At 35.0% G+C, this 24,983-nt stretch overlaps 3 protein-coding genes across 3 annotated transcripts; all 3 read left to right on the forward strand.

The window, feature by feature from the left end:
- The first annotated feature begins 1,078 nt into the window (after positions 1 to 1,078).
- LOC125190584 (GDSL esterase/lipase At1g29670-like) lies at positions 1,079 to 3,230 on the forward strand. The gene is made up of 4 exons (XM_048087913.1): positions 1,079 to 1,397; positions 1,539 to 1,663; positions 1,747 to 1,986; positions 2,659 to 3,230. The coding sequence occupies exons 1-4, from the start codon at positions 1,118 to 1,120 to the stop codon at positions 3,124 to 3,126; spliced, it is 1,113 nt and encodes a 370-aa protein (XP_047943870.1). The 5' UTR covers positions 1,079 to 1,117; the 3' UTR covers positions 3,127 to 3,230.
- Positions 3,231 to 13,609: 10,379 nt separating this feature from the next.
- On the forward strand, positions 13,610 to 15,260 carry LOC125190582 (GDSL esterase/lipase At1g29670-like). The gene is made up of 4 exons (XM_048087911.1): positions 13,610 to 13,893; positions 14,027 to 14,151; positions 14,259 to 14,501; positions 14,693 to 15,260. The coding sequence occupies exons 1-4, from the start codon at positions 13,614 to 13,616 to the stop codon at positions 15,161 to 15,163; spliced, it is 1,119 nt and encodes a 372-aa protein (XP_047943868.1). The 5' UTR covers positions 13,610 to 13,613; the 3' UTR covers positions 15,164 to 15,260.
- Positions 15,261 to 20,506: 5,246 nt separating this feature from the next.
- Positions 20,507 to 22,418, forward strand: LOC125190583 (GDSL esterase/lipase At4g18970-like). Its single transcript, XM_048087912.1, has 4 exons — positions 20,507 to 20,785; positions 20,904 to 21,028; positions 21,123 to 21,365; positions 21,833 to 22,418. The coding sequence occupies exons 1-4, from the start codon at positions 20,536 to 20,538 to the stop codon at positions 22,301 to 22,303; spliced, it is 1,089 nt and encodes a 362-aa protein (XP_047943869.1). The 5' UTR covers positions 20,507 to 20,535; the 3' UTR covers positions 22,304 to 22,418.
- Positions 22,419 to 24,983: the final 2,565 nt, after the last annotated feature.

A 24,983-nucleotide genomic window follows, 5' to 3' on the forward strand; every position in this document is an offset into this window, starting at 1 on the left:
AAAAAAGACGTGTGTAGAAATAAAAAGTGAATCAATTTCAAGAGAAATAAATAATTCAATAAAAAATATTATTACTATGGTTCGAGAGAAAGTAACAGTATCTACTCGGACACTACAGTGGAAGTGTACAGACAGTAAATGCATTTATTATGGTCGATTTATTATGGCTCCACTTAAGAAAGGACAAGCCGACACGATAGGCATTGCGATGCAAAGAGCTTTGCTTGGAGAAATAGAAGGAACATGTATCACACGTGTAAAATTCGAGAATGTCTCCCACGAATATTCTACTGTAACGGGTATTCAAGATTCGGCCCACGAAATTATAATGAATTTGAAGGAAATTGTATTGAGAAGTAATCAATATGGAACTTGTGACGCGTCTATTTGTGCTAGGGGTCCTGGATATGTAACTGCTCAAGATATCATCTTACCACCTTATGTAAAATTGTCGACAATACCCAACATATAGCTAGATTGACATAACCAATTAATTTGCATATTGGACTAGAAATTGAGAGAAATCGCGGATATCTTATAAAGATGACACAACTTTCAAGATGAAAGTTATCCTATAGATGTTGTATTCATCAAGCCTGTTCGAAATGTGAATCATATGGAAATGGGAATGAAAAACAAGAGATTACTGTTTCTTGAAATATGGACAAATGGCAGTTTAACTCCAAAAGAAGCACTTCATGAGAAATATGAAAATAAGAGTTAGAGAATTACTAATTTGATTTTTAATTAATTACTAAATCAAATAGATAAATCTACTGCTACTATGGAATCTATAATAATTTCTTGATGCTAGGTTCGCGCAACAAGTGTGTATTTTATCCGTAATGTAAATTGTAGCTCAAGTGCTCAACATACAATTCAGTTATGAACCACAGTATATTATATTTGATGTTGTTGAGAAATTACAAAATTTCACATACAATAAAAATAAATACTTCATTCACCTACCAAAAAACTTGCACATACCTACCTTTCCATTTGGATACTATCAATAAAAATAAATACTTCATTCACCTACCATGTGGAAACCGTGACCACGTGGGAAACCTACCTCTTTACTGTATAATTCAATTAATCATTGATCAGTAGCCTATCTATGTTTCGCCACACAATCATCATCATCACCATGCCTCATTCTATAATGAGAAATTTATTCTATTTTCTGCTACTAAATCTTGTAATTTTCCAATTTGGTGGCGTTGTCAGTGCATCACAAGTTCACTGTTTCTTCATTTTCGGAGATTCATTGGTCGACAACGGCAACAACAATTACCTCAACACAACCGCCAAGGTCAATTACTCCCCTTATGGCATTGATTTCCCGGCCGGCCCCACCGGCAGATTCACCAACGGCCGAAATACCGCAGATTTCCTCGGTACATTTTTATTAAACCATCCTTTTCTTTATGCAATATTAATTTATGTATCAAATGTAATATTTTTATTTTTAGAATTAGTAAGTCACTTTCATCGGAACAGTCATTTTAGAAATAAGTCATCTTGGTTGATAATAACAGCTGAACTACTGGAGATAGACGAACCCCTTCCGCCATACGCCATTGCTACGGATTGGGACAAAGTCAACGGCGTCAACTTTGGCTCGGGTGGAGCCGGAATTCTTGATGAATCCGGGCAACACTTCGTACTCCCTCTCTCACTTTCACTTTTAATTACATCCCCTTTCCATTTTTTTTTTCTGTCTACTATGGTTGTTTGTTTTGGTAGGGAGATGTGCTGACTATGAGCGACCAAGTGTCGAATCATGAGGCCATACTTAGGGATGCAAGCGAAAAGGTTGGCATAAAATTAAGCTTGCAACATCTTAGCAACTGTACATACTACGTGGGAATGGGCAGCAACGACTACCTTGGCAACTATCTCCCCAAATACTACGCCTCCACCACTCAATACACTCCCGAACAGTTTGCTTCTCTTGCCATCGCACAATACTCTAAGCACCTTCGTGTCAGTTAACTTTTCTCTCTCCTCATTTCAACAAATATATACTCTCCCATTAAATATGCAACATTTGTTTTTCGGCACGAGATTTTATGTAGTATTGTTTTGTGAGTGAATGAAGAGAGAGTAAAATAAGAGAGAATAAAAAGTAGAGAGAGTATTGTTTCCATTTTTAGAAACGTTTCATTTTTAATGGGACAGACCAAAAAAGAAAACGTTTAATTTCTAATGGTACAGAGTATTTTTTAATTTTGAAATAACACATGTTTTAATACATAACTAATAAAGTACTCCCTCTGTTTCTTCATAGTTGAGTCATTTTTCCATTTTGGAAAGCTTCTTCATACGAGTCATTTCCATATGGAGTAACTTTTTTCTCTTTCTTATTTTTCTCTCTTACTTTATTCTGTCTACTTTATTCACTTTATACTTTATTTTCTCTACCTTTTCCTATTTCTTACTTTTTTATCTATTTATTTAACACACCCAACATTCATTTCTAAAACTCCGTGTCGAAAAGTTCCGCCTCAACTATAAAGAAACGGAGGGAGTAGTACTGAAGATAGAATGAAAAAATTGGTAACGGATACTACTATAAGAATTTTATTGCAAAACTGATAAAGTAAGAGAAATAAAGAGAAAAAGTGATTAAAATATTCATCTGATTGAATATTCCAGAGGCTATACAAGAACGGTGGGAGGAAAGTAGCCGTGAATGGACTCGGGAGATTAGGGTGCGTTCCGCAGCAGACGGCCAAGTACCCGGTCTCACCATTGACAGGGTGCGTGGAGACGAGCAACGCGGCCGTGGACATTTTCAACGAGAAACTCAAGAAATTAATAAAATCGTTGAACCTCCTCCCGGATGCCAGATTCCTGTACGTCAGTGAAATCACGGACAACCCGTCGTACGGGAATATAACGGTGGTCGGAAAACCATGTTGCGAGGTGTCGGAGGATTCGCTAGGGCACTGTGTTGAGGGAAGCACGCCGTGCAGCAACAGAGATGAATACTATTTCTGGGATTCATTCCATCCAACTGAGGCTGCCGCTTCCTTGTCCGCAAAGATTATCTACGATGCTATGGCGCCATTATTGCAGACTACAACTGCTGCTGCTGCTACCCCTCTTGTTGATATTGCCTGATCAAGGATTTTCTTTATGAATATTGAACACTTGTTTGTTCAATGCTGTAAAATGCCAGTAAAGTTTGTATTTTGTTTCATCAATAAAATTGCATTTGGGACCCATCATCATCTAAAGTTATGATCGCAAATCGAATCAATGAATTTGAGCCCACACATTTGTTATCTCCTTAAATCTCAAATTTTTCTCTTTTTAAAAAGGACCCATAATAGTGTTTCTGTGATGATTCGAATCTTCAACATATTAGTGGGAGAAGAAATGTCTTGCAGACTACAATGCGCTTCATCTACTACGTAATATGAATTGAATGATATTATTGAGATGAGTTGAAGAGTTTGTTGAAAATGTAATTTGCAGCTAGGGATGTCAATTTAACGCGGACCGGCCGAATAACCTGGTAAGAATACAAGGTTAGGGTTGCAATTTCGCAGCCCGAATTCACAATCGGGCCATTCGGGCTGACCCGTTCGGTTTGTCGGGTTGGGCGGGCTGACCCGGTCGGGTTACGGGTCAGCCCGTCGGGTTGGGCCCTTCTGGACAGCGCGCGGTCTTTGTAACGGGCATAACTTTCTCTACAAAGCTCCGATTGAGGCGTGCAAGATATCCACGCGAAGCTCTTTCGAAGACGAAGAGAATGATATGCATTAGAGGCTTATTGGACTTCAAAATAACAAGAAATATTGATTCGAATAAGGCTGCTGCACATCCACATATTTTATGTACATTTTTCTAATTCATTTTCTATCAATTCTCAACAAACATATAAACATATAAAAATATAGAAATATAAATCATCCAAGACAACTCTTTAAAACCATGCAAAATCCAAATAAGTCAATCGACTATATAAGATCACGCAAAAAATCATTATGTGGTTCATGGATTCATAAATACTCGTATATAAAAGCTTTCTTTTAGTATTTCCAATATAATAGTGCAAAGTGTTTTGGCGTCGCTTCGTCATTGAATTATTGAAACAAAGTGTAAATACATAAACATAAACATACTATTGATAGATATTTTGTAAATAATTATGTAGATATGTAATGAAAAAGTTGTTTTAATTTGAAAAACTTAATTTTTTTTAAAAAATATTAAAGAAAATTTAAAATACGTATTTTATTTTTGCATGACTAATTAAAAATATGTATATAATTAAAGAAAATTAAAAATACGTATTATTTTTTTGAAAATATTAAAAACATAAAAAATGTGCATTGGAAGGAATAACCCGATGGGTTAGCCCGAAACCCGAAAGGTTAGGGTTAGGGTCGACCTTTTATAACCCGAAAAAATCATAACCCGAATAGTCCGCACCCGGATGGCCCGACAACCCGAACAGGTTGGCCCGATTGACATCCCTATTTGCAGTCATGAACCTCAACGAAGAGATATGTACCTTCTTGAAGAGTTATGTACTTTGATGAAGAGTTATGTACATTGATTAAGAGTCATGTACCTTAGGGTGTGTTTGGTAGAATTGATGAGGTTTTACAAAGTTTACATATAAAAGCTTTTCCCATATTGTGGGATAGTCTTTTCTAGATTGTACATTGTTTGGTACAAATTGCCCACATTAAGAAAACTCATTAACATGTGTTTGGTACAAACCTTTCTACAAATTGCCACGTGTAAAATGATATGAAATGACAATGCTGACCCTAAATTTAATAGTGAAATGTCCATCTGCCCTTGTTTATACTTCATCCGAAAAAAATGGCGGCTACAGCCTTCTCTTTCGCGCCATCGCTTCTCTCGACCTCCATGATCGAGGCGAAGTGGCGGTGAGCAAATGGATCAATATAAGCTCCAATATTGCTCGTTACAATTATGGCAACACATTCTTCTCGTCCTCCTTCCATCACCTCCACTAGGCTGTCGAGCACCTTGCGATTCTACTCCAAAAGGGCCTATTTGGAGGCGGGTGTGGAACTCCTTCAAATTGCCATGGACTGCAGCCTCCGGCTCTGCACAACTACTCGTTGCAGTAGATGGGAACGACACCTCCCCTAGCACCCCCCACCCCCGTGCGTCTTGATCAACAGCCCACAATCCTGAAGATTCAAGTTATCACATCAAGATCATTTGCATCCCAAGCTTCCCCTCGTATTTCTCCATCACACACAAATCTCTGTCAATTGAATCAATAAAGAAGTGATCCTCACAACTACCTGACCCACAACATCAAAACACACAAGCAGAAAAGAAAACAAGAATCTGAGAAAGTTTCTACCTTTGTTCTTTGCACAAAACATTAGTGTTTCTCTCTTCATTGAATACTACAATTCCTAACTTTCCCTCTCGCAGTCGTATTGCTGCTGTCTCCTGCCATGTGTTTGAAGGAAGGGATGATAACATTAACATTTCTGCTTCACAAGTAGCACTGTTGGTCAAAGAAGAGGAAATCGCAAAGATGGACAGGAACTGATGAAGCTGCTAATGCTGAATCACAACTCCGTTTCAAGTCCGGCTCCTGGATGAAGCAAACAAAGTTGTGGAAAAGTAAGCACTTGAGCTCCAGCAACTTCAGAGAGCTTATTAGTGATCTTTTGTTGGAAAAACAACTCGTTGCTGAGCTACAGAGAACGTTAGATAAGGAGAGGTCAACTTTGAAACAAGCAGTTTCAGAACTCTCAGCTCTCTGCGAATAAAATAAAAATACAAAAGCGAGAGAGGGATAGGACCTCTGATTCCGAGCAACGAGGTTGAGGAGCGCGAGGAGAGCAACCTCCTGAGCAGCGAGCGGGCGCGAGCTATGGAGTATCGAAACAAGTGGCTCAATTGGGCCGGCAGTGGCTGCGCGGTCGCGCAAGGCGGACATGGAATTCGAGCTGGACGACTTCCTCCGATCTTTCGCCGCCTTGATTTTCGCTCTGAGATCTCCACTCTTCCGCCTTCGCACCGTCTCCTCCACCATCATCTTCCGACTCCACGAATGAGTGCCATCAGGTGATGGGTATGTGCTTGTAAAGGTGGAAAACTGGCAGGGCAATTTGGGCATAAAGCTTGTAAAGGTGATGGGTATGTGCTCTGATAGTGTAATGCCAGAATCGCCGTTTCTATTCTCTATTTCACTGAGATCCGAAAAATTTGTGCCGGGTCCTCCGATAAAATTGAGCTCTACCAAACGGTGGAGATGAAGGGTTATGGTCTTTTATTAGTTTTTATTGGCTACCAAACAAGCCTTTAGTGAATACTTATGTCCCTTAGTAAAGAGTTTAGTAAAGAGTCACGTCCCTTAGTAAAGAGTCATGTATGTATCTATAAATATCATTGTAATCCGCACTATTTAATTCATTCAAACAAGGAATCATTCAATAAATATCATATTCACTATTCAGTGAAATATATCTATAACCATATTCTCTTCAAATATAAAAGTGCCGCAGCACTATTATTAATTCTCATACCCAGCCCAACAGAGTTATAGTATGACATTTCATGATGAGTTTCCTAGCACGTTTTTTTAAATCAAAATAAAATAAAATTAAGTTAAATTAATAAAATTTGATAAAATTTTCAAAGATCATATCTTTATTATAAGGGATATTGACATCTAATATCACAAAACTTTCAAAAAGTTGGGTTTTTCCCACGAACTTTAAAATTGGCAAATAATATCACGAATTTTACCCCGTGTTTATTTTTTCCCACGAATGAAAAAATTCCCCCAAATAATATTATGATACCGATTTTTTTTCGTAATTTCTCGACAACAATTTTGAAAGCTTCAAGTTTTTCAATTTTTGAAAATAGTTTTTCTTGAAGCACACCCTCCAAAATTGTTCTTCAATCTATTAAAATAACATGAATTTTTTCATTCGTGGGAAAAAACAAACACAGGTAAAGTTCGTGATATTATCTGTCAATTTTAAAGTTCATGGGAAAAACTCAACTTTTTGAAAGTTTCGTGATATTAGATGCCAATATCCCTTATTATAATTCTTAATATTAATCTTATAACAAAAAGAAAATTATATAAATCGATGAAAATTTAGGAAGATCAGATAGGGATGGTCCTCCAAGTGCAGCAATTGCTGCCCATTGGGTATGTGCATCATAGGCCTCATCTCAAAAACATAAAAACATAAAGCCCATTCCTTACTATTTTTGCTCTGATTGAAAAATATTTTAATATTCGGCCCATCAAATACACAATGCATGCTGCGCAATTATATGACTCATTACGGAGTACTTTTCTTAACAATATACAATATTGGATATTTTAGGTATTTTACATTCACAATAGTTTATACATTACACATTTACCCTTTTATAACTATTTAGGGAAGATCAAGTTTCTAAGTTTAATATCGATATTGATTGATGGTTGATGTAGTACGAAGTTATGACATTGTGACAAAAACCTAACTATAGACATAGATATTTATTGGTACAGTGATTGACCAGTATTTATATATATATATATTTTATAATTTTTAAATACTCACTTCCTCTAATTAAAAAATGTGCCTTTTTTTTCAGTAGTACTAACTATTTTATTTCAAGTTATTTTATTACTCCTTCCGGAATAAAATAGAACATCAGATCCCCATCAACATGATCTTTTAAAAATATAGTGGAAAATGAGCGGAAAAAAGTTAGTAAAATTATGAATTCTACCTTTATTATTTATATCTATATACTCCATTCGTCTCAATAAATATGAAACATTTGGTTTTCGATACGAGATTTTATGTAGTGTTTTGTGAGTTAATAAAGAAAGAGAAAAGTAAGAGAGTGAAAAAAATAAAGATGGTGTTATTTCCATTGTAGGAAACGCTTCATTTTTAATGAGATAACCCAAAAATGAAAATAAAAATCATTTTTAGTGGGGCAAATGAAGTGTTAATTTAAAATAAATGTTAGTAGAATGAGTAGTGGGATGTGGGATTCATTACAAAAATAGTAAAAATATTTTTAAAGTCCAAAAACTATTAGTGTGTAAAACGTAAAGTTCATAGATCATTTGAATAATTCCCTTTGTATTAAAATGCGTTTAAGTTTAATGGTTGTGATCAATTTTAGCATCAAGCTCAAAATTTAACAATACAGAGAAAAACAAGAAAGACTGCTAAAATCACGCGACAAATACTCCAACAAAAAACATCTACTAGCAAATGTATCACTATTTAAATTGATGTACGGAACCGCACAGATCTATAAAATCATATTCACGCGATGAATAATTTATTTCAGAAAGTGTAAACTATTACTAGTACTTGAATAACCGAGTCTAATTATTTTGAAGAATCCGAGGTCCCCCACCCATTACTTCACTCAAACTCAAAGACATGAGTTCATGGTTTATTGGTCAAGCCTTTCACTATACATACGTACAATTGGGCTATAATCACGACTTCATTACTATAATTTCAATGCAATTGCTGCTAAGTTGTTGAGCCCGATAATGGGAAACGGAGGGGGCGGAATATATAGTATTAGCTTGATTTAGTGCGGACATGGCTATTTTTTTCATTGTTCAGGGTGACGCCGGAGGCAAACGGAGGGGCAGATATGGTAATTTTGCGTCCCGATAAGGGAAAAATAGTCGCACGGAGGGGGCGACCGCCCCCTCCTTCCCCCCTAGATCCGCCATTGATCCAAACCACTCATCAATTTGGATTATCGGAGCGGGCCCAAGCCGATGATGGATTTGTTCTCTTTATCTCTTCTCTTGCCTACCCACGTGATGGAAGTCCGATGTGTCATTCCGGCCCACACGTGAGGGGGCGTGTTAAAATTCTAATATCTTGTCCCACATCGGCTTGGTGATGATCCTAGCTTCTCTATATAAGTGTGGATAACTCTCCCCCTTATGAGGCCTTTTAAGTGGTCAGTGGCCCATTTCTAATATGATATCAGAGCGGGCCCAAGTTGATGATGGATTATATCTATTTATCTCTTCTCTTGCCTACCCACGTGATGGAAGTCCGATGTGTCATTCCGCCCCACACGTGAGGGGGCGTGTTAAATTCTCTAAATTCTGTCCCACATCGACTTGGTGATGATCCAATCTAATCTATATAAGTGTGGATAACCCTCCCCTTATGAGGCCTTTTAAGGGGTGAGTGGCCCATTTCTAATAGTTAATAATGTTACTTATGATTGATATCCCAATTTTTCTTCTAAGTTATATAGTTTCTAAATAAATTCCCAAGATGAAATCATTATACCACGTTTGTTTCTAATTGATTGATGCTGCATGAACAGGCAACATAAAGTGTCAAATATACGAATTCATATAATATGTAGTAATGTTTTTTTTGATATAATGTATCTTACATGCATACTTTTGAATTATTTGTGACTTTTTGTGTTTGACTCTTATTTGGTACGTGATCTGAGATAAGATGTGATACGTTGCAAAATGCATAACTAAACATACGAAAGTCATTTTTAGATCATTGTTAGTTTAATTTAAAAACATATTCGTAAAGATGACCTCAAACCCGGATTTTATAAAAATAACTTAAAACTGATTAATAACGACCTTCCATATTTTTAGTTAATTATTAACCATTTGATTGGCAAATCTCATGGTCAAGGCCAAAATGGTCAAAATTTTGCCTGCATTTTACATCGAAATCAAATTTTGTTTTGATTATTTTCCTTGTAAGGTATATTTGGTTATTGTAATTATGACACCAGGTGAAATTATGGGAATTTAATCTACTAATAAATTAATAAACTATAAATCCTACCGTCGAAATGGCATACAAAATCCAAAAAAAATGCATAAATGTATCATGATCTTTTATTTTATAAATAATTTTTATTTTGAAGCAAACAAAGTATTAATAAGATGTGATATTATGAGATATACTATTATTTATATAAAAATTGATAGGTAAACTTTTAAATCACATAAATGAATAGGACAAATTACGTAATAGACATTATCAATAGTGGACCAGTGACAGATATATTGGACTTCTAGCCAAATGGAAGTCCAAATTTGTACATTAAACAAATATTACGCCCAAGCCGAAATTACCGCCACACATATTGATTAAAACATAAAACAAACATGCTGAGTTTGTGTAGTATGCTTGCGTAGAAATAAGACTGAATATCTATTTTGAATTTTATATATTGTAATCTCACATTACACAACTTTTAGGACATGAAAATATTTTGATATGTATTGAATTTAATGCAACTATATATATATATATATATATATATCTTATTTATTTTTAGCCCAATTTGAATCCACACCCTTGAGGCACTACATTACCTCATGATCATTCTGTTGTTTTATCACTGTCTTTATGAAGCTGGGGACAAGATTTTATTTATATGCAATATTAATTAATTAAGAGTTAGGATTGGGTACCGATTCCACAGTCCGAGAACACTTATCTAAACATGCTCTTGCGAAATCCAGTCCACATGTAGAAGATTGTGTCCTTCAACACGGATTACACTTTTATCTTTTTAAATCTGTAACAATATTGAGCTAAAACTAAGTACTATTCCCAACATCAATAGCCACATTTTTAGTGATACGGAATTTTAGGTGAATTTATTTAGTAAAATAAAATAGCATTAAATAGTAATATTAAATATTTTAATGAAAATACACGTAATCATCTTAATATGAATAAATAAATAATAATCAACTTAAATAAGACGAAGAGAATAAAGTTAAAATAATGGCAAATGAGAGTACAAAAGCATAAGCATTAATAAGAATAACAACAAAATGTAATACCACAAAAACCCATCTAAAATTAATAAAAAACAAGAATTTAGATGCAAATGATCTGTCAGTCATCATTCGACTTCATCTTGCGGCATCCTTAGACAAAGTGAGAAGTTCAAGCTTTATAGTCAGGGACGAAGCCAGAAATTATATACTGGGGGCCCAAAGTTTGGGTATTTTTTAGTGTCGGCATCGTCGAAAATTTTTGTAGCATGAGCAAAGGGAAATTGAAAAAAAATATAGTGGTAGATGAATAATGAGAGGTAAAAAATAGAAAATACATAATAGAAACTAGAAATATATATATGTCTATTATCATTAGAAAATAAGATGCTAAGTAATTATAATATAAGACTAAAAGTCATATATATAAAAATAAAACAGCAGTGAGAGTAAAACTAAACAAAGGATTAAAAACGAATAGACTAAGGGCAGTAGAATTCGAACTCGGGTAAACAAGGTCACTGGTCTGGGCTAAAAACCAACTGCACTACTCACAAACCAACTGCACTACTCACAAACTTTAGTTTAATCATAGCATATATACACTAATAACGTCATTAGCTGGGGGGGCCAGTGGCCTCCACGCCCCATAGTGGCTTCGTCGCTGCTTATAGTGATTAATACAATTACCCAAATATAAAAGTGGATTATATATGTATTGAGCGTCGTCTACCCAAACTTGAAAATAATCTTTAGGGTTCGATTGATTGCTTATATTGGAAAATGTAGGAAAGCAAATACTATCACTACTTTACAATCCTTTCCAACTTTTCATGATAGAGATAACTAACCCTATTCATTGTTTGGTTGCAGGTTAGGAATTCTTCCGCCATATTTTCATTTCTTTTTTTCAAATAGCAAAATAATAGAATATGCAACTAAAAAGACCACCATATCCCTTGAGTTAATTTGTAAACCCTATGTTACCCTTGAACCCTAACTTAGCGGTAAAAAGAGGGGCGAAAATTTCAGAATCCCGCCACCATATTTTTCACCCATTCAACAAATATTAAAATTTCAGTCTCCCCTCTCTCATTTTCATTGATAGCGTAGAACTATGGAAAGCCTCCTACCAACTCGGCGCGTGGGTTCGAGCTCTAAGGACGAAGCACAAACTTGGGTTCATCCAAGTAGATCTAAAACGTTTACCGGTGAGAGTCGATTTAATTAGGATTGTGAAGAAATCGATACCTTCCGAATCAAGTCCGTATCAGACATGCTTGAAGCCTATCGCGTCGTCCTCGTCAAGGGAGCACAATGAGCTGCGTGTGGTTTCCTTTTTCCCAATTTCTGTTTGCCCAATTTCTGTTCGCCCTAATTGGGCGTTAGATTTCGTCTCTCTTACAATTATATCAGATTGCAATTTTGCTGTAGTAGATGAAGGGTAAATTGCTAAAATCTAATTTAGCATTAATTTTTGCATCCATAGATACAACTGTATCGCATATCGCAGGGGTGGTGGGGGGTTAGAGATAGCTCAAAAACTTGGTTAACTATCCAAAAAATTGGGACGGGTCAAGATATTTTTCCGGGTTAAAAAACTTTTCCCAAAAGTGAACCAAACAGAGGAAAATGCAAGAAAACATTCCACTAACCTATTATTTCAAGGCAACCAATCGAACCCTTAGGATATATAAAATCAATGCAAAGAGGAAGAAATCCCTTGAAGGCAAGCAATTAAATATGTATTCTTATTGGGTCATTTCAATAAGGATACAATATAGGGAGTACTAAATTAGGTTAGAGTGGGTTCCGGTCGGGTTTGAATAACCGATTGATATTACTATCATGTGTCACCTCATTCCTTGCCTTTGTGGCCACGATCACTCCGCTGATGGGTTATATCTCTTCCGCAACATGCATGAATCTTCTTGAGTATTATCGTGTGGTTGTCGTGTGATATCGATTTCATATCTCGCTAGCACGAGTAATTCTGCATGCTTACAAATTTGTGTCGTATGCAAGTCATGTTCAAGTTCAAGTTCGAATTGAGAATTTTCTTATAAGTCGTATAGTTCGAATTGAGAATTTTCTTATAAGTCGTATATGGGTTTTGGCTTTAATAATTGGATTACAAGCAGATTGATCCGATAATAAGCAAATCCACATTACATGCGAGCCATAAAGTGTGACATTTAGATTAAAATTATAAAGTTGAAATAAAAAAAGACATGACAAGCTCCTCACACTGACAAAAGTCACAGAACCCGTGATCGCACATCTTATTCGAAATCTATTTTTTGTGCCATGCTGCTTTCACAAATATAGGAATGTGCTCTATAACACGTGTACTAATAATTGGATTTTTAATTAATTACTATACCTAATAGATAAATCTACTACTACTATGGAATCTATAATAACTGAGCAACAAGTGTGTATTTTATCCGTACTGTAAATTGTAGCTGAAGTGCTCAACACACAATTCAATTATGAACCTTAGCATGTTATATTTGATGATGTCGAGAAATTACAAAATTTCACATGGAACAAAAATAAATACTTCATTCACCTACCAAAAAACTTGCTCTTACCTACCTTTCCAATTTGTTATTACCATCCAATCCAAATATGTCAATCCCAATTTCAAATACCATTTCACCTTTGCATTATCAACCACAATTCACACAAATATCTTTATTGGACCGTTCCCTCTCCTTCTTACAGAATACTTTTAGCATATGGAAAACGTGGTCACGTGGGAAACCTACCTCCTTTTATAACTCAACTGGAGTAATTATTAGTAGTAGCCTATTTAAGGGGAGTCTCCTCATCTATGTTTCGCCACATAATCATCATCATCATCATGCCTCATTCTATAATGATAAATGTATGCTATTTTCTACTGCTAAATCTTGTAATTTTCCAATTTGGTGGCGTTGTCAATGCATCACAAGTTCACTGTTTCTTCATTTTCGGAGATTCATTGGTCGACAACGGCAACAACAATTACCTCAACACAATCGCCAAGGTCAATTACTCCCCTTACGGCATTGATTTCCTGGCCGGCCCCACCGGCAGATTCACCAACGGCCGAAATACCGCAGATTTCCTCGGTACATAATTAAACTATCCTTTTCTTTATTCACTCATTTTCTACTCGATAATAAATACGAGTACTAGTATACTTTTAATTTTAGAAATAGTGAATCATTTTAGAAATAAGTCATCTTCGTTGACATATAACAGCTGAACTACTGGAGATATACAAACCCCCTCCCCCATACACCAACGCTACGGATTGGGACAGAATCAACGGCGTCAACTTTGGCTCGGGTGGAGCCGGAATTCTCGATGAATCTGGGAAACACTACGTACTCCCTCTCTCACTTTCACTTTTAATTACTTTCCCTTTCCCTTTCCCTTTCCCTTTTTTTTCAGTCTAGTAGTAATTTGTTTGAATGGTTGTTTATTTTGCAAGGGAGATGTGGTGACTATGAGCGAGCAACTGTCGAATCATGAGGCCATAATTACGAGATTGGCCGAAATATTTGGAGAGAGAAAATTAAGCTTGCAACATCTTAGCAACTGTACATATTACGTGGCAATGGGCAGCAACGACTACCTTGGCAACTATCTCCCCAAATACTACGCCTCCACCACTCAATACTCTCCCGAACAGTTTGCTTCTCTCGCCATCGCACAATACTCTAAGCACCTTCTCGTCAGTTCACTTTTCTCTCTCATTTCAACAAATTTAAAGTAGAAAATAAGTCTCATTTTAACTTTTTAAAATCACGAGTTTTAATGCATAACTAATAAAGTAGTACTATACGAGTTTTATTGCAAAACTAATAAAGTAAGAGAAATAAAGAGAAAAAGTGATTAAAATATTCATCTGATTGAATATCCCAGAGGCTATACAATAACGGTGGAAGGAAAGTAGCCGTGAACGGACTTGGGAAATTAGGGTGCGTTCCGCAGCAGACGGCCAAGTACCCGGTCTCACCATTGACAGGGTGCGTGGAGACGAGCAACGCGGCCGTGGACATCTTCAACGAGAAACTCAAGAAATTAATAAAAACGTTGAACCTCCTCCCGGATGCCAGATTCCTGTACGTCAGTGAAATCACGGACAACCCGTCGTACGGGAATATAACGGTGGTCGGAAAACCATGTTGCGAGGTGTCAGAGGATTCGCTAGGGCACTGTGTTGAGGGAAGCACGCCGTGCAGCAACAGAGATGAATACTATTTCTGGGATTCATTCCATCCGACTGAGGCTGCCACTTCCTTGTCCGCTAAGATTATCTACGATGCTATGGCGCCACTATTGCAGACTACAACTACTACTGCTGCTACTACTCCTCTTGTGGATGTTTCCTGAACAAGGATTTTCTTTATGATTATTGAACATTTGTTTGTTCAATATTGCTGCAAGAGTTTGGATTTTGTTTCATCAATAAAATTGCATTTGGGACCCATCATCTAAGTTACGATTGCAAATCAATCATTGAATCTGAGTCCACACATTTGTTCTCTCCTTAATTTCAATTTTTGCTTTTTTGAATATTTCTTGAAAATTTAACAAAATTTCAAAAATCATATTTTTATTATAATTCTTGATATTAATCTTATGACAAAAAACAATAATAAAAAATAGAGATGTGAATTAATCATGGCATTTAACAACAACATAGAACTATTAAAATTGAATTAAATAGTACTAGGAGTTTAATTATATTTTAAAATTTATTATTTAATACAGAAATATTAAAATATTGTTTAGAGAAAAATAGTGTGTGGGCCAACACAATATAAGGTTGCGCCAAAAATTTTAAAGTACCTCACTTTTACAATAATGGATAGTGTCACTAGTGTGATATACTAACGAGTCAATATAAGGTCGCGCCAAAAATGACAAAATTGATTAATACTAAAACGTGGATGAATGGAGTAGGTGTGTTAAAACCAGTCAATTGTAATTACTATATACATAGATTATAAAAGAAAAATTATATAACATTAATCGAAAAAATTAGTTGAAGCAAATTTAGGAAGATCAGATAGTGGATGGGTACTCCAAGTGATTCAATTGCCGCTCCACTTGTCGCGAAAAAGAAGATTCCAAATTTTTGTCAAGCAATTTTAGAATTCCACCGCCGTGTTCTCTTTTTAATTTGATTATCATATTTTTATATAATTAACTCTAGTGGACATTTAATACTATATTTTAAAAAATATAATTTTTTTTTACGTATCTGTAGATAAACCAGTTCTTAATTAACAAACTGCAATTTAAATGTTTTAAAATTATAAAATTAAAATTGAATACTGACTTTAATTAATAATTTTAAAATAAATTTAAAACATATTGATTGAAGTTGAACAAAAGAATTGATTAAAAACTAAAAGCAATTAGTAATGAGCCTTTGTTGGACATCCTTTTGTAAGCCTATTATTTAATAAGGCCCATTAATTGGGCATGTGCATCCTATATACTCGTTCCATTCCATATTAATAAAATCATTTTTCTATTTTGGAAAGTTCCAAGTTAATTGAGTAATTTTTATTTTTAGTAAAAAAAGTAATTCTCTTTTTTATTTTATTCTCTCTTCATCTGTCTTACTTTACTCCTTCTTACTTTTTTCATCAACTATTTAACACATTATTCATAAATTTCGTGCCAAAAAAAAATATCTGTATTAACAAGGAACAGAAGGAGCATGCATCATCTCAAACCAGAAAATAACTTAAAGCCCATTAATTACTTATTTGCTCTTATTTAAAAAAAAAAGAAAAACATTAATATTCGGCCCATCAAATCTCATTAATAACCTGTAGTAGTAGTACTACTTCTATTCACAATATTGTAATGTAGAGAACTTAATTAACTGAAATGTTAATTTTATTACTATTAACAACACAGATTTTCCGATCGGTCCTACTGGCAGATTCTCCAATGGTCGAAATATTGCAGATTTTATTGGTATGCACTTCTTTTTCTCTAATTACTATCTATTTTTGACATATTAATTGCTTGAAAAATCACAAAAATTGGTAAAATTTTTGGAATGTTAAAAATCGGCTAGAAAAGTCATGACCTTTGAATCTGTTCGCAACTATACTATGACGAAAAATTCAAGTTGCTTACATAGAATATTGTTGATATTTTTAAACAAAAGTGAACAATTTCAACAAAAAATAATTGTATGCTATAAATGTGAACAAATCTAAACTTTATCGTTTTCCCGTAAGCAAAATGTTCTCAAATTTGATCAAATTTCATAATTTTACCGATAATTTTACCTATTTTCTATAAATTGTTAACCTTATATTTTATCTTGGTGTTTGATTGGTTATAGCAAAAAAGCTGGGTTGTAAAAAGTCCATCCCTCCATTTGGCAATGGTACAACTGAATACATTCTTGAAGGCCTCACCTATGGATCATTGGGAGGTGGCATTCTAAATGAAACCGGAAGCCAATTCGTTAATAATTCTCTCTTTCACAAATTACAAGAAGAAGATTGTTTGAAAGCGTGGAAAACGGAGCGAGAAAAGTGGCCGTGTCTGAACTCGGTGAATTAGAACATCCACAATGGATGCCCGATCTCACGTCCGATCGCCCGAGATCGGGCTCGGGGTTGAGCATCCATTGCAGACGTCGGGCGCGCCCGAGGACGACCGAACGTTCGGTCGCGACTGATCTCTAGCCCGATCCATCAGGCGTGAGATCGGGCGCCCATTGCAACAAAACAATGTACTTTGTAGAATATAATCCTTCACACTAAATGAGCAAGTTTTGCATTACTTGAGTAAACCTTTTATAGATAGGTTTTCAACTCCAATTTTCATTGTGACTTCGATGTGAGACAAATGGTAGTTTTATAGATAGGTTTTCAACTCCAAATTTCTTTGTGATTTCTACGTGGGACAATTAGTTTTACACTTAAAAGAGAGTTACTTACTTTATGTAAAAATTTGTTTGATTTCAATACATAATCTATGTTTAGCTTAATGGTAAATGTATCTTGGAAAATTGTAGAGGTTGTGTGTTCTCAAGCCCCAAACTCAACATTTTTTTTTATTTTGACCTTTATTATACTTTTCTCATTTTATTCAATTAATATAAGTGTTTTATTTAAATTTATAGTGTTCTATAATAGTGTATTTATATTTTGCTATTTTTTATTTGATTAAAATTAAATATGAAATTTATAAATTCTTTTTTTAAAGTTAAGTAATGCATGATTTTCATTTAATTTAGTATTTAATTTTTTTATTTATAATATGTGAAAATATAAAAAAAAATAATTGAAATGAAAAGTGGATAAGAGATATGACATCCACTAGGGCTCCACCATTGCAGAAAGATAGCGCATGCTGATAATGACAACCACTAGGGCTCTCACTAGGGCTCCCACTAGGGCATCCATTGTGGATGCTCTTAGGATGCATGCCGGTGGTTATCCGAGCGTACGTCTCCCCCAATTCTTCAGCGTCGATACCAGCAACGACGGCGTTCAAATTTTCAATCAAGATCTAAAGCTCCTCGTCAACAACCTTAATTTTGATTATTCAAAAGCAAAGTTTACGTTCACCCGATTTACAGCTCTCACTGCGAAAAGTGGTACTCCACTTCTCATAAATTGTAAAATCATGACTACAACTTGTACTATGACAACGATGACGATGAATTGATGATGGCTATTATTATTTCATGTGATATAAAGATTGTGAGTGAGCCATGTTGCGTGGTGGGGACAGGGTTGTGTATTGAAGGAAGTGTTCCGTGCAGCGATAGAGATGAATACAGATTTTGGGATGAAGTTCATCCCACGGAGGCCGCGGTGGCGGCCGCTGCCAATATTGCCTATGACGACATTTCCGCCCTTATTTGTTGAATGATCACACACAGATGTGCTATATTTGACCAATGCAGATTTTAAGAAGTTGATTGAGTTTATAATAAATAATATTTCATCTCTGTCTTCATTATTTGTCCAATTTTCGATCAATGCAAATTTTAAGAAATTATTTAATTTTATTAAAAGAAGTAGGAGTATGAAAAAAAGTTAGTGGAATAAAAATACTACAAGTGTAACTAATATGCATTTATATTTTTGCAACTTTTGATTTGCATATTTGATATTGATAATCCTTTAGTATGAAAATCTAATGAAACTAATATGCATTTATATTTTTGCAACTTTTGATTTGCATATTTGATATTGATAATCCTTTAGTATGAAAATCTAATGATATTTCAACTACTCCTGGTATAATGATATATCTTAATGTCAGTGGCAAGAATTTGAAAAGAATATACTTTTAGCGTCAAAAAATTGTGAACCATATATATGACGATATTCATTTATGCACTAGACATTTTTACTCCATTCGTCCCGAAAAATTTGTCACCTATTTCCTTTTTCGTCCGTCTCTAAAAATTTATCACCTTTCATCTTTACCATTTTTTATATTGGACTTCATCTTCTACTAACTCATTCTCATTCACATTTTATTATAAAACTAATATAAAAAAGTAGAACTCATATACTATTAACTTTTTCAACCCACTTTTTATTATATTTCTTAAAACCCGTGCCGGATCAAATGGTGACAAATTAAAGGAGACGTAGGAAGTATTAAAATAATCTAAAGAATACGATAACAATCAACTTTGTTCCCTATTCATTTTAATAACTTATAAATATTTTGATCCCTATAGAGGAGTAGTTTATTTATTCATCATGTGATGAACGGCAGTGGTGGGGGCGGGATATTTGTTTCTTTCTATAGCTGTTTTAATGAGCAGGGCCTATAATATTTATTGATATTTGTTTGAGAACGAATATGATTTTCCAGCCATTTTAAAAAGGAAATTATGGAAGATTTGTAGATTAATTACGGTAAATTTGATACATAAGAGTTAGAGAATTAATAATTTGATTTTTAATTAATTACTACCTAATAGATAAATCTACTACTACTATGGAATCTATAATAATTTCTTGATGCTACGTTCGCGCAACAAGTGTGTATTTTATCCGTACTGTAAATTGTAGCTGAAGTGCTCAACACACAATTCAATTATGAACCTTAGCATATTATATTTGATGATGTCGAGAAATTATAAAATTTCACTATGGAATAAAAATAAATACTCCTTCATATACCTACCTTTCCATTTAGAATACTGAAACTTGATATCATGGAATTTTCAAAAAGTTTGGTATTTTCCACGAACTTTGAAAGATTGAAGAATGAATTTGAAGGGTAGAAAAACCATTCTCAAATATTGAAAATCTTGAAACTCTCGAAGTTTTTGTCGAGAAATTACGAAAAAAATCCGTATCATGATATTATTTGTCGGAATTTTTGCATTGATGGGAAATAATAAACTCGGAGTAATGTTCGTGATATTATTTACCAATTTCAAAGTTTGTGGAAAAAATCCAACTTTTGGACGTTCAATAATATTAGGTGTCAATATCCCGTTCCATTTCGGTATTACCATCCAAACATTTCTATCCCGATTGCAAATACTATTTCACAATAATCTCTTGCATTATCAACCACAATTCGTACAAATATAAACTTTATTGGAAGTTCTCTCTCCTTCTTAGAGAATACTATTAGCATGTGGAAACCGTGACCACGTGGGAACCTACCTCTTTATAACTCAACTAATTATCAGTAGCCTATTTAATGGAGTCTCCTCATCTATGTTTCGCCACACAATCATCATCATCATCATGCCTCATTCTATAATGAGAAATGTATTCTGTTTTCTCCTACTAAATCTTGTAGTTTTCCAATTTAGTGGCGTTGTCAATGCATCACAAGTTCAGTGTTTCTTCATTTTCGGAGATTCATTGGTCGACAACGGCAACAACAATTACCTCAACACAACGGCCAAGGTTAATTACTCCCCTTACGGCATTGATTTCCCGGCCGGCCCCACCGGCAGATTCACCAATGGTCGAAATACCGCAGATTTCCTCGGTACATTATTAAACCATCCTTTTCTTTATGCGCTCATTTTATGCATTATTATTATTTTTTGTATTTAAATTTAATATTTTTATTTTTAGAAGTAAGTCATCTTCTTTGATAATAACAGCTGAACTACTAGAGATAGATGAACCCCTTCCCCCATATGCCAACGCTACGGACTGGGACATAATCAACGGTGTCAACTTTGGCTCGGGTGGAGCCGGAATTCTCGATGAATCCGGGCAACACTTCGTACTCCCTCTCTCACTTTCGCTTTTAATTTCTTTCCCTTCCCCTTTTTTTTTGTCTAGTAGTAATTGGTTTGAATGGTTGTTTGTTTTGCAAGGGAGATGTGTTGACTATGAGCGAGCAACTGTCGAATCATGAGGCAATAGTTACGAGATTAGCCGAAATGTTTGGAAGCAGAATGTTAAGCTTGCAACATCTTAGCAAATGTACATACTACGTGGGAATGGGCAACAACGACTACCTTGGCAACTATCTCCCCAAATACTACGCCTCCACCACTAAATACTCTCCCAGACAGTTTGCTTCTCTCGCCATCGCACAATACTCTAAGCACCTTCTTGTATGTTCACTTTTCTCTCTCCTCATTTCAACAAATATAAAGTGGAAAATAAGTCTCATTTTTAACTTTTAAAATAACACAGATTTTAATACTCCCTCCGTCCCCGATTAAAAGTCACACTTTGACCGGACACGAGTTTTAAGAAATGTAAAGAAATATTGGTTGAAAAAATTAGTGGAATGTGGACCCATTTTTTTATATTGGTTTTATAATAAAATGTGAGTGAATTGAGTTAGTGGAATGTGAGACCTACTTACTATTTATGGTAAAAAAAAAGTGTGACTCTTATTTGAGGACGGACTGAAATGAAAAGGTGTGAATTGAGGACGGAGGGAGTACATAACTATTAAAGTAGTACATAAAAGATAGAATAACGGATACTTACTATATTAGTTTTATTGCAAAACTAATAAATGAGAAATAAAGAGAAAAAGTGATTAAAATATTCGTCTGATTGAATATTCCAGAGGCTATACTTGAACGGTGGGAGGAAAGTAGCCGTGAACGCACTCGGGAAATTAGGGTGCGTTCCACAGCAGACGGCCAAGTACCCGGTCTCGCCAGTGACAGGGTGCGTGGAGACGAGCAACGCGGCCGTTGACATCTTCAACGAGAAACTCAAGATATTAATAAAAGCCTTGAACCTACTCCCCGGCGCCAGATTCCTGTACGTCACTGAAATCACGGACAACCCATCGTACGGCAATATAAAGGTAGTCGGAAAACCATGTTGCGAGGTGTCCGAGGATTCGTTAGGGCACTGTGTTGAGGGAAGCACGCCGTGCAGCAACAGAGATGAATACTATTTCTGGGATTCATTCCATCCAACTGAGGCTGCAATTTCCTTGTCCGCAAAGGTTCTCTACGACGCTATGTCGCCATTATTGCAGACTACAACTGCTGCTGCCGCGACTACCCCTCTTGTTGATGTTGCCTGATCAAGGATTTTCTTTATGAATATTGAACATTTGTTTGCTCAATGCTGTAAAATGCCAGTAATGTTTGGATTTTGTTTCATAAATAAAGATGCGTTTGGGATTGCATCGTCTAAAATGCATTTCATCTATTAATTAATGTGAATTGAACTATTATTGAGATGAGTGTCAGACTTAATTAGTCATTACTCATTAGACATAAACTATGATTTCTTTTCTTTTTAATTGTGTTTCCTAAAAATAGAAACTCTCCATTTTCTTTCCGAACAACACAATCCATTAATAATAATTTCATTTTTTCTTTTCTTGTTTCTTATTTTACCAATTTTATTACTATAGAGTTCCTAATAAACAACCACACTATGCCAATGTATATAATGAAATTAATATAAGGCCGCGCCAAAAAATTTAAAGTATTTGAATGTTTTAAGTGGAATAAAAATCTAACTTTTACGATAGTGGATAGTGACTAACTAGTGTGATTATAAACGATAATGGATAGTGACTCAACCAGTGTGATACTATACAATCATATAGTAACGAGTCAATATAAGGTCGCGCCAAAAATGACAAAATTGATTAGTACTAAGACGTGGGTGAATGGAGTACGTGGTTTTAAAAAACACAATTATAATAACTATACAATTCAAGATTTCCACCGCCGTGTAATTTACATCCCCAATTCACTCAATTATAATAACTAGGTGTCGCGAAAAATAAGATTCAAAATTTTTGTCGAGCAATTCAAGAATTGCACCGCCGTGTTCTCTTGTTATTTGATTATTCTAATAATATGTTAATATAATTTACTCTAATGAAACTTAAAAATTTAAAAAGTTTTATACTCTCTCTGTAGATATATAAACCAGTTGGTAATTAACAATTGCACTTTAATTTTTTTTTTAATTATAAAGTTAAATTTTATAGTGACTTTAATTAGTAAATTTAAAATAAAATTAAAACATAATGATTGAACTTGAGCAAAAGAATTGATGATTGAAATCTAGAAGCAATTGGTAATAAGCATTTGTTGCCTGTTGGTTATCCCTTTGTAAGCCTATTTAAGTAAGCCCACTAATTGGACATGTGCATCACAGCCCTCATCTCAAAACCAGAAAAATATATAGCCCATTAATTACTCATTAGATCCTATCGAGAAGCAACTTTAATATTCAGCCCATCAAATACACAATATTGTAATGTGGATAATTTAACTGAAATGTTAATTTTATTATATATGAACAACACAGATTAATTTTTGGTGCAAGCTTCAACAAGTTAATGATAAATGCCTTTAATCACATGGTTAAAATTCTTGTGTAGATGTATCCAATTATTGATCTCTTAGTTTCTAACTTTGTACTTTCATCTAGCTTTGCATTACTTGTACCTTAATTTATCTTTATTATCATTTTACCCCTTTGTATTTCTTTATATACTAATAAATGAGTTCAAGATATTAATAGTTCATGTTGGGTTAGGGCTCTTAGCTTATTGAAAAAAAATCCATATATTATTAACTCATTTATTTATTTAAATAGCTCAATGGAAAACTTACAAATACCTGCTAATAATGTAGAGCCGCAATAATTGAGAGAAGAGAGAGAAAAACGTGTTGAAGGCGCAGTCTTGGGTTTTGTCTTGATTAGAGGTCCAAATGCTGTCCGATCGACTTAAAATTTTAACTGGTGGTAGAAAACTCATGGTTCTTCATTCTGACCAAAGGAAATTGAATTTGAATGGTTAGATCTTCAGTTATGAATTTCTGCACGTGACTGCAGTTTCTTGAGATGTTTATTTCATCTATTTTGAAGATGTATTGATTATCTATTGTAACACCCCCACTTTTTCTAACTTTTTATTTGTTCTTGATAGGACGTCGTTTGTGCACCTAAAATTTTTTCGCCTTTGTTTCTTTCGTCGAGAAAAGAATTTTACATTTAGACCTATTACAATTATTCTTTTACTAGCTCAATTGAAGGCCAAAATATATTTTTATTCTTTCGGTGTGAGCCCATTTTTTTTTAAAACCAAATCATATAGAATAAAAACCGCCAGATTTCCCCATGATCTGCAACGCTAAAAGATAGGAACAAATCGACCAAATCTATCAAAGAGATTACCTATTTACATATATACACGTTTTCGTCGCGATCACAGCACCACATTCATTCAATATCAAAGAATTGAGGAATTAGGAAAAGAGAGTGCAGAGAAACAAAATTGAGGAATAGCGCAGAAGGAGATGAGAGAAATAGGAGACGGCAGCGGCGGCGGCGGCGTGAAATAGAGAGAAAGTGACTGCTGACTGCCCAGCAACCGCGGCGCTAGGCACAGCAGGACGAGGCGATTCTGTCCACGGCGGAATCTAAATGGGATTGAGAGGGAGATAGCAGGTGGCGGCGTGATTTGAGAGAGACAGAAAGGAAGAAGATTGGCGGAGGGAGCTGAGCCGTCGAGATTGCCGATGGCGATGACGGAGCTCAGATCGGAGGGCAGAGAAAGAGATTGAGTATAGCCCTCATACATTGATGTCTAAGCTCCTTGCCGTTAGGATAAAGGCTTGGACTTAATTTAGTGTAGGCTTAGAACAAAGGTATTTAGTGTAGGCTTAGAACAAAGGTTGTGCTGCTTGTCATTTCATAATTGGACCGGTTCAATACTTAGTTAGTTGGGCTGCCCG

Source organism: Salvia hispanica, chromosome 5 (genome assembly GCF_023119035.1).
Source record: "Salvia hispanica cultivar TCC Black 2014 chromosome 5, UniMelb_Shisp_WGS_1.0, whole genome shotgun sequence".
Taxonomy (NCBI): Eukaryota; Viridiplantae; Streptophyta; class Magnoliopsida; order Lamiales; family Lamiaceae; genus Salvia; species Salvia hispanica.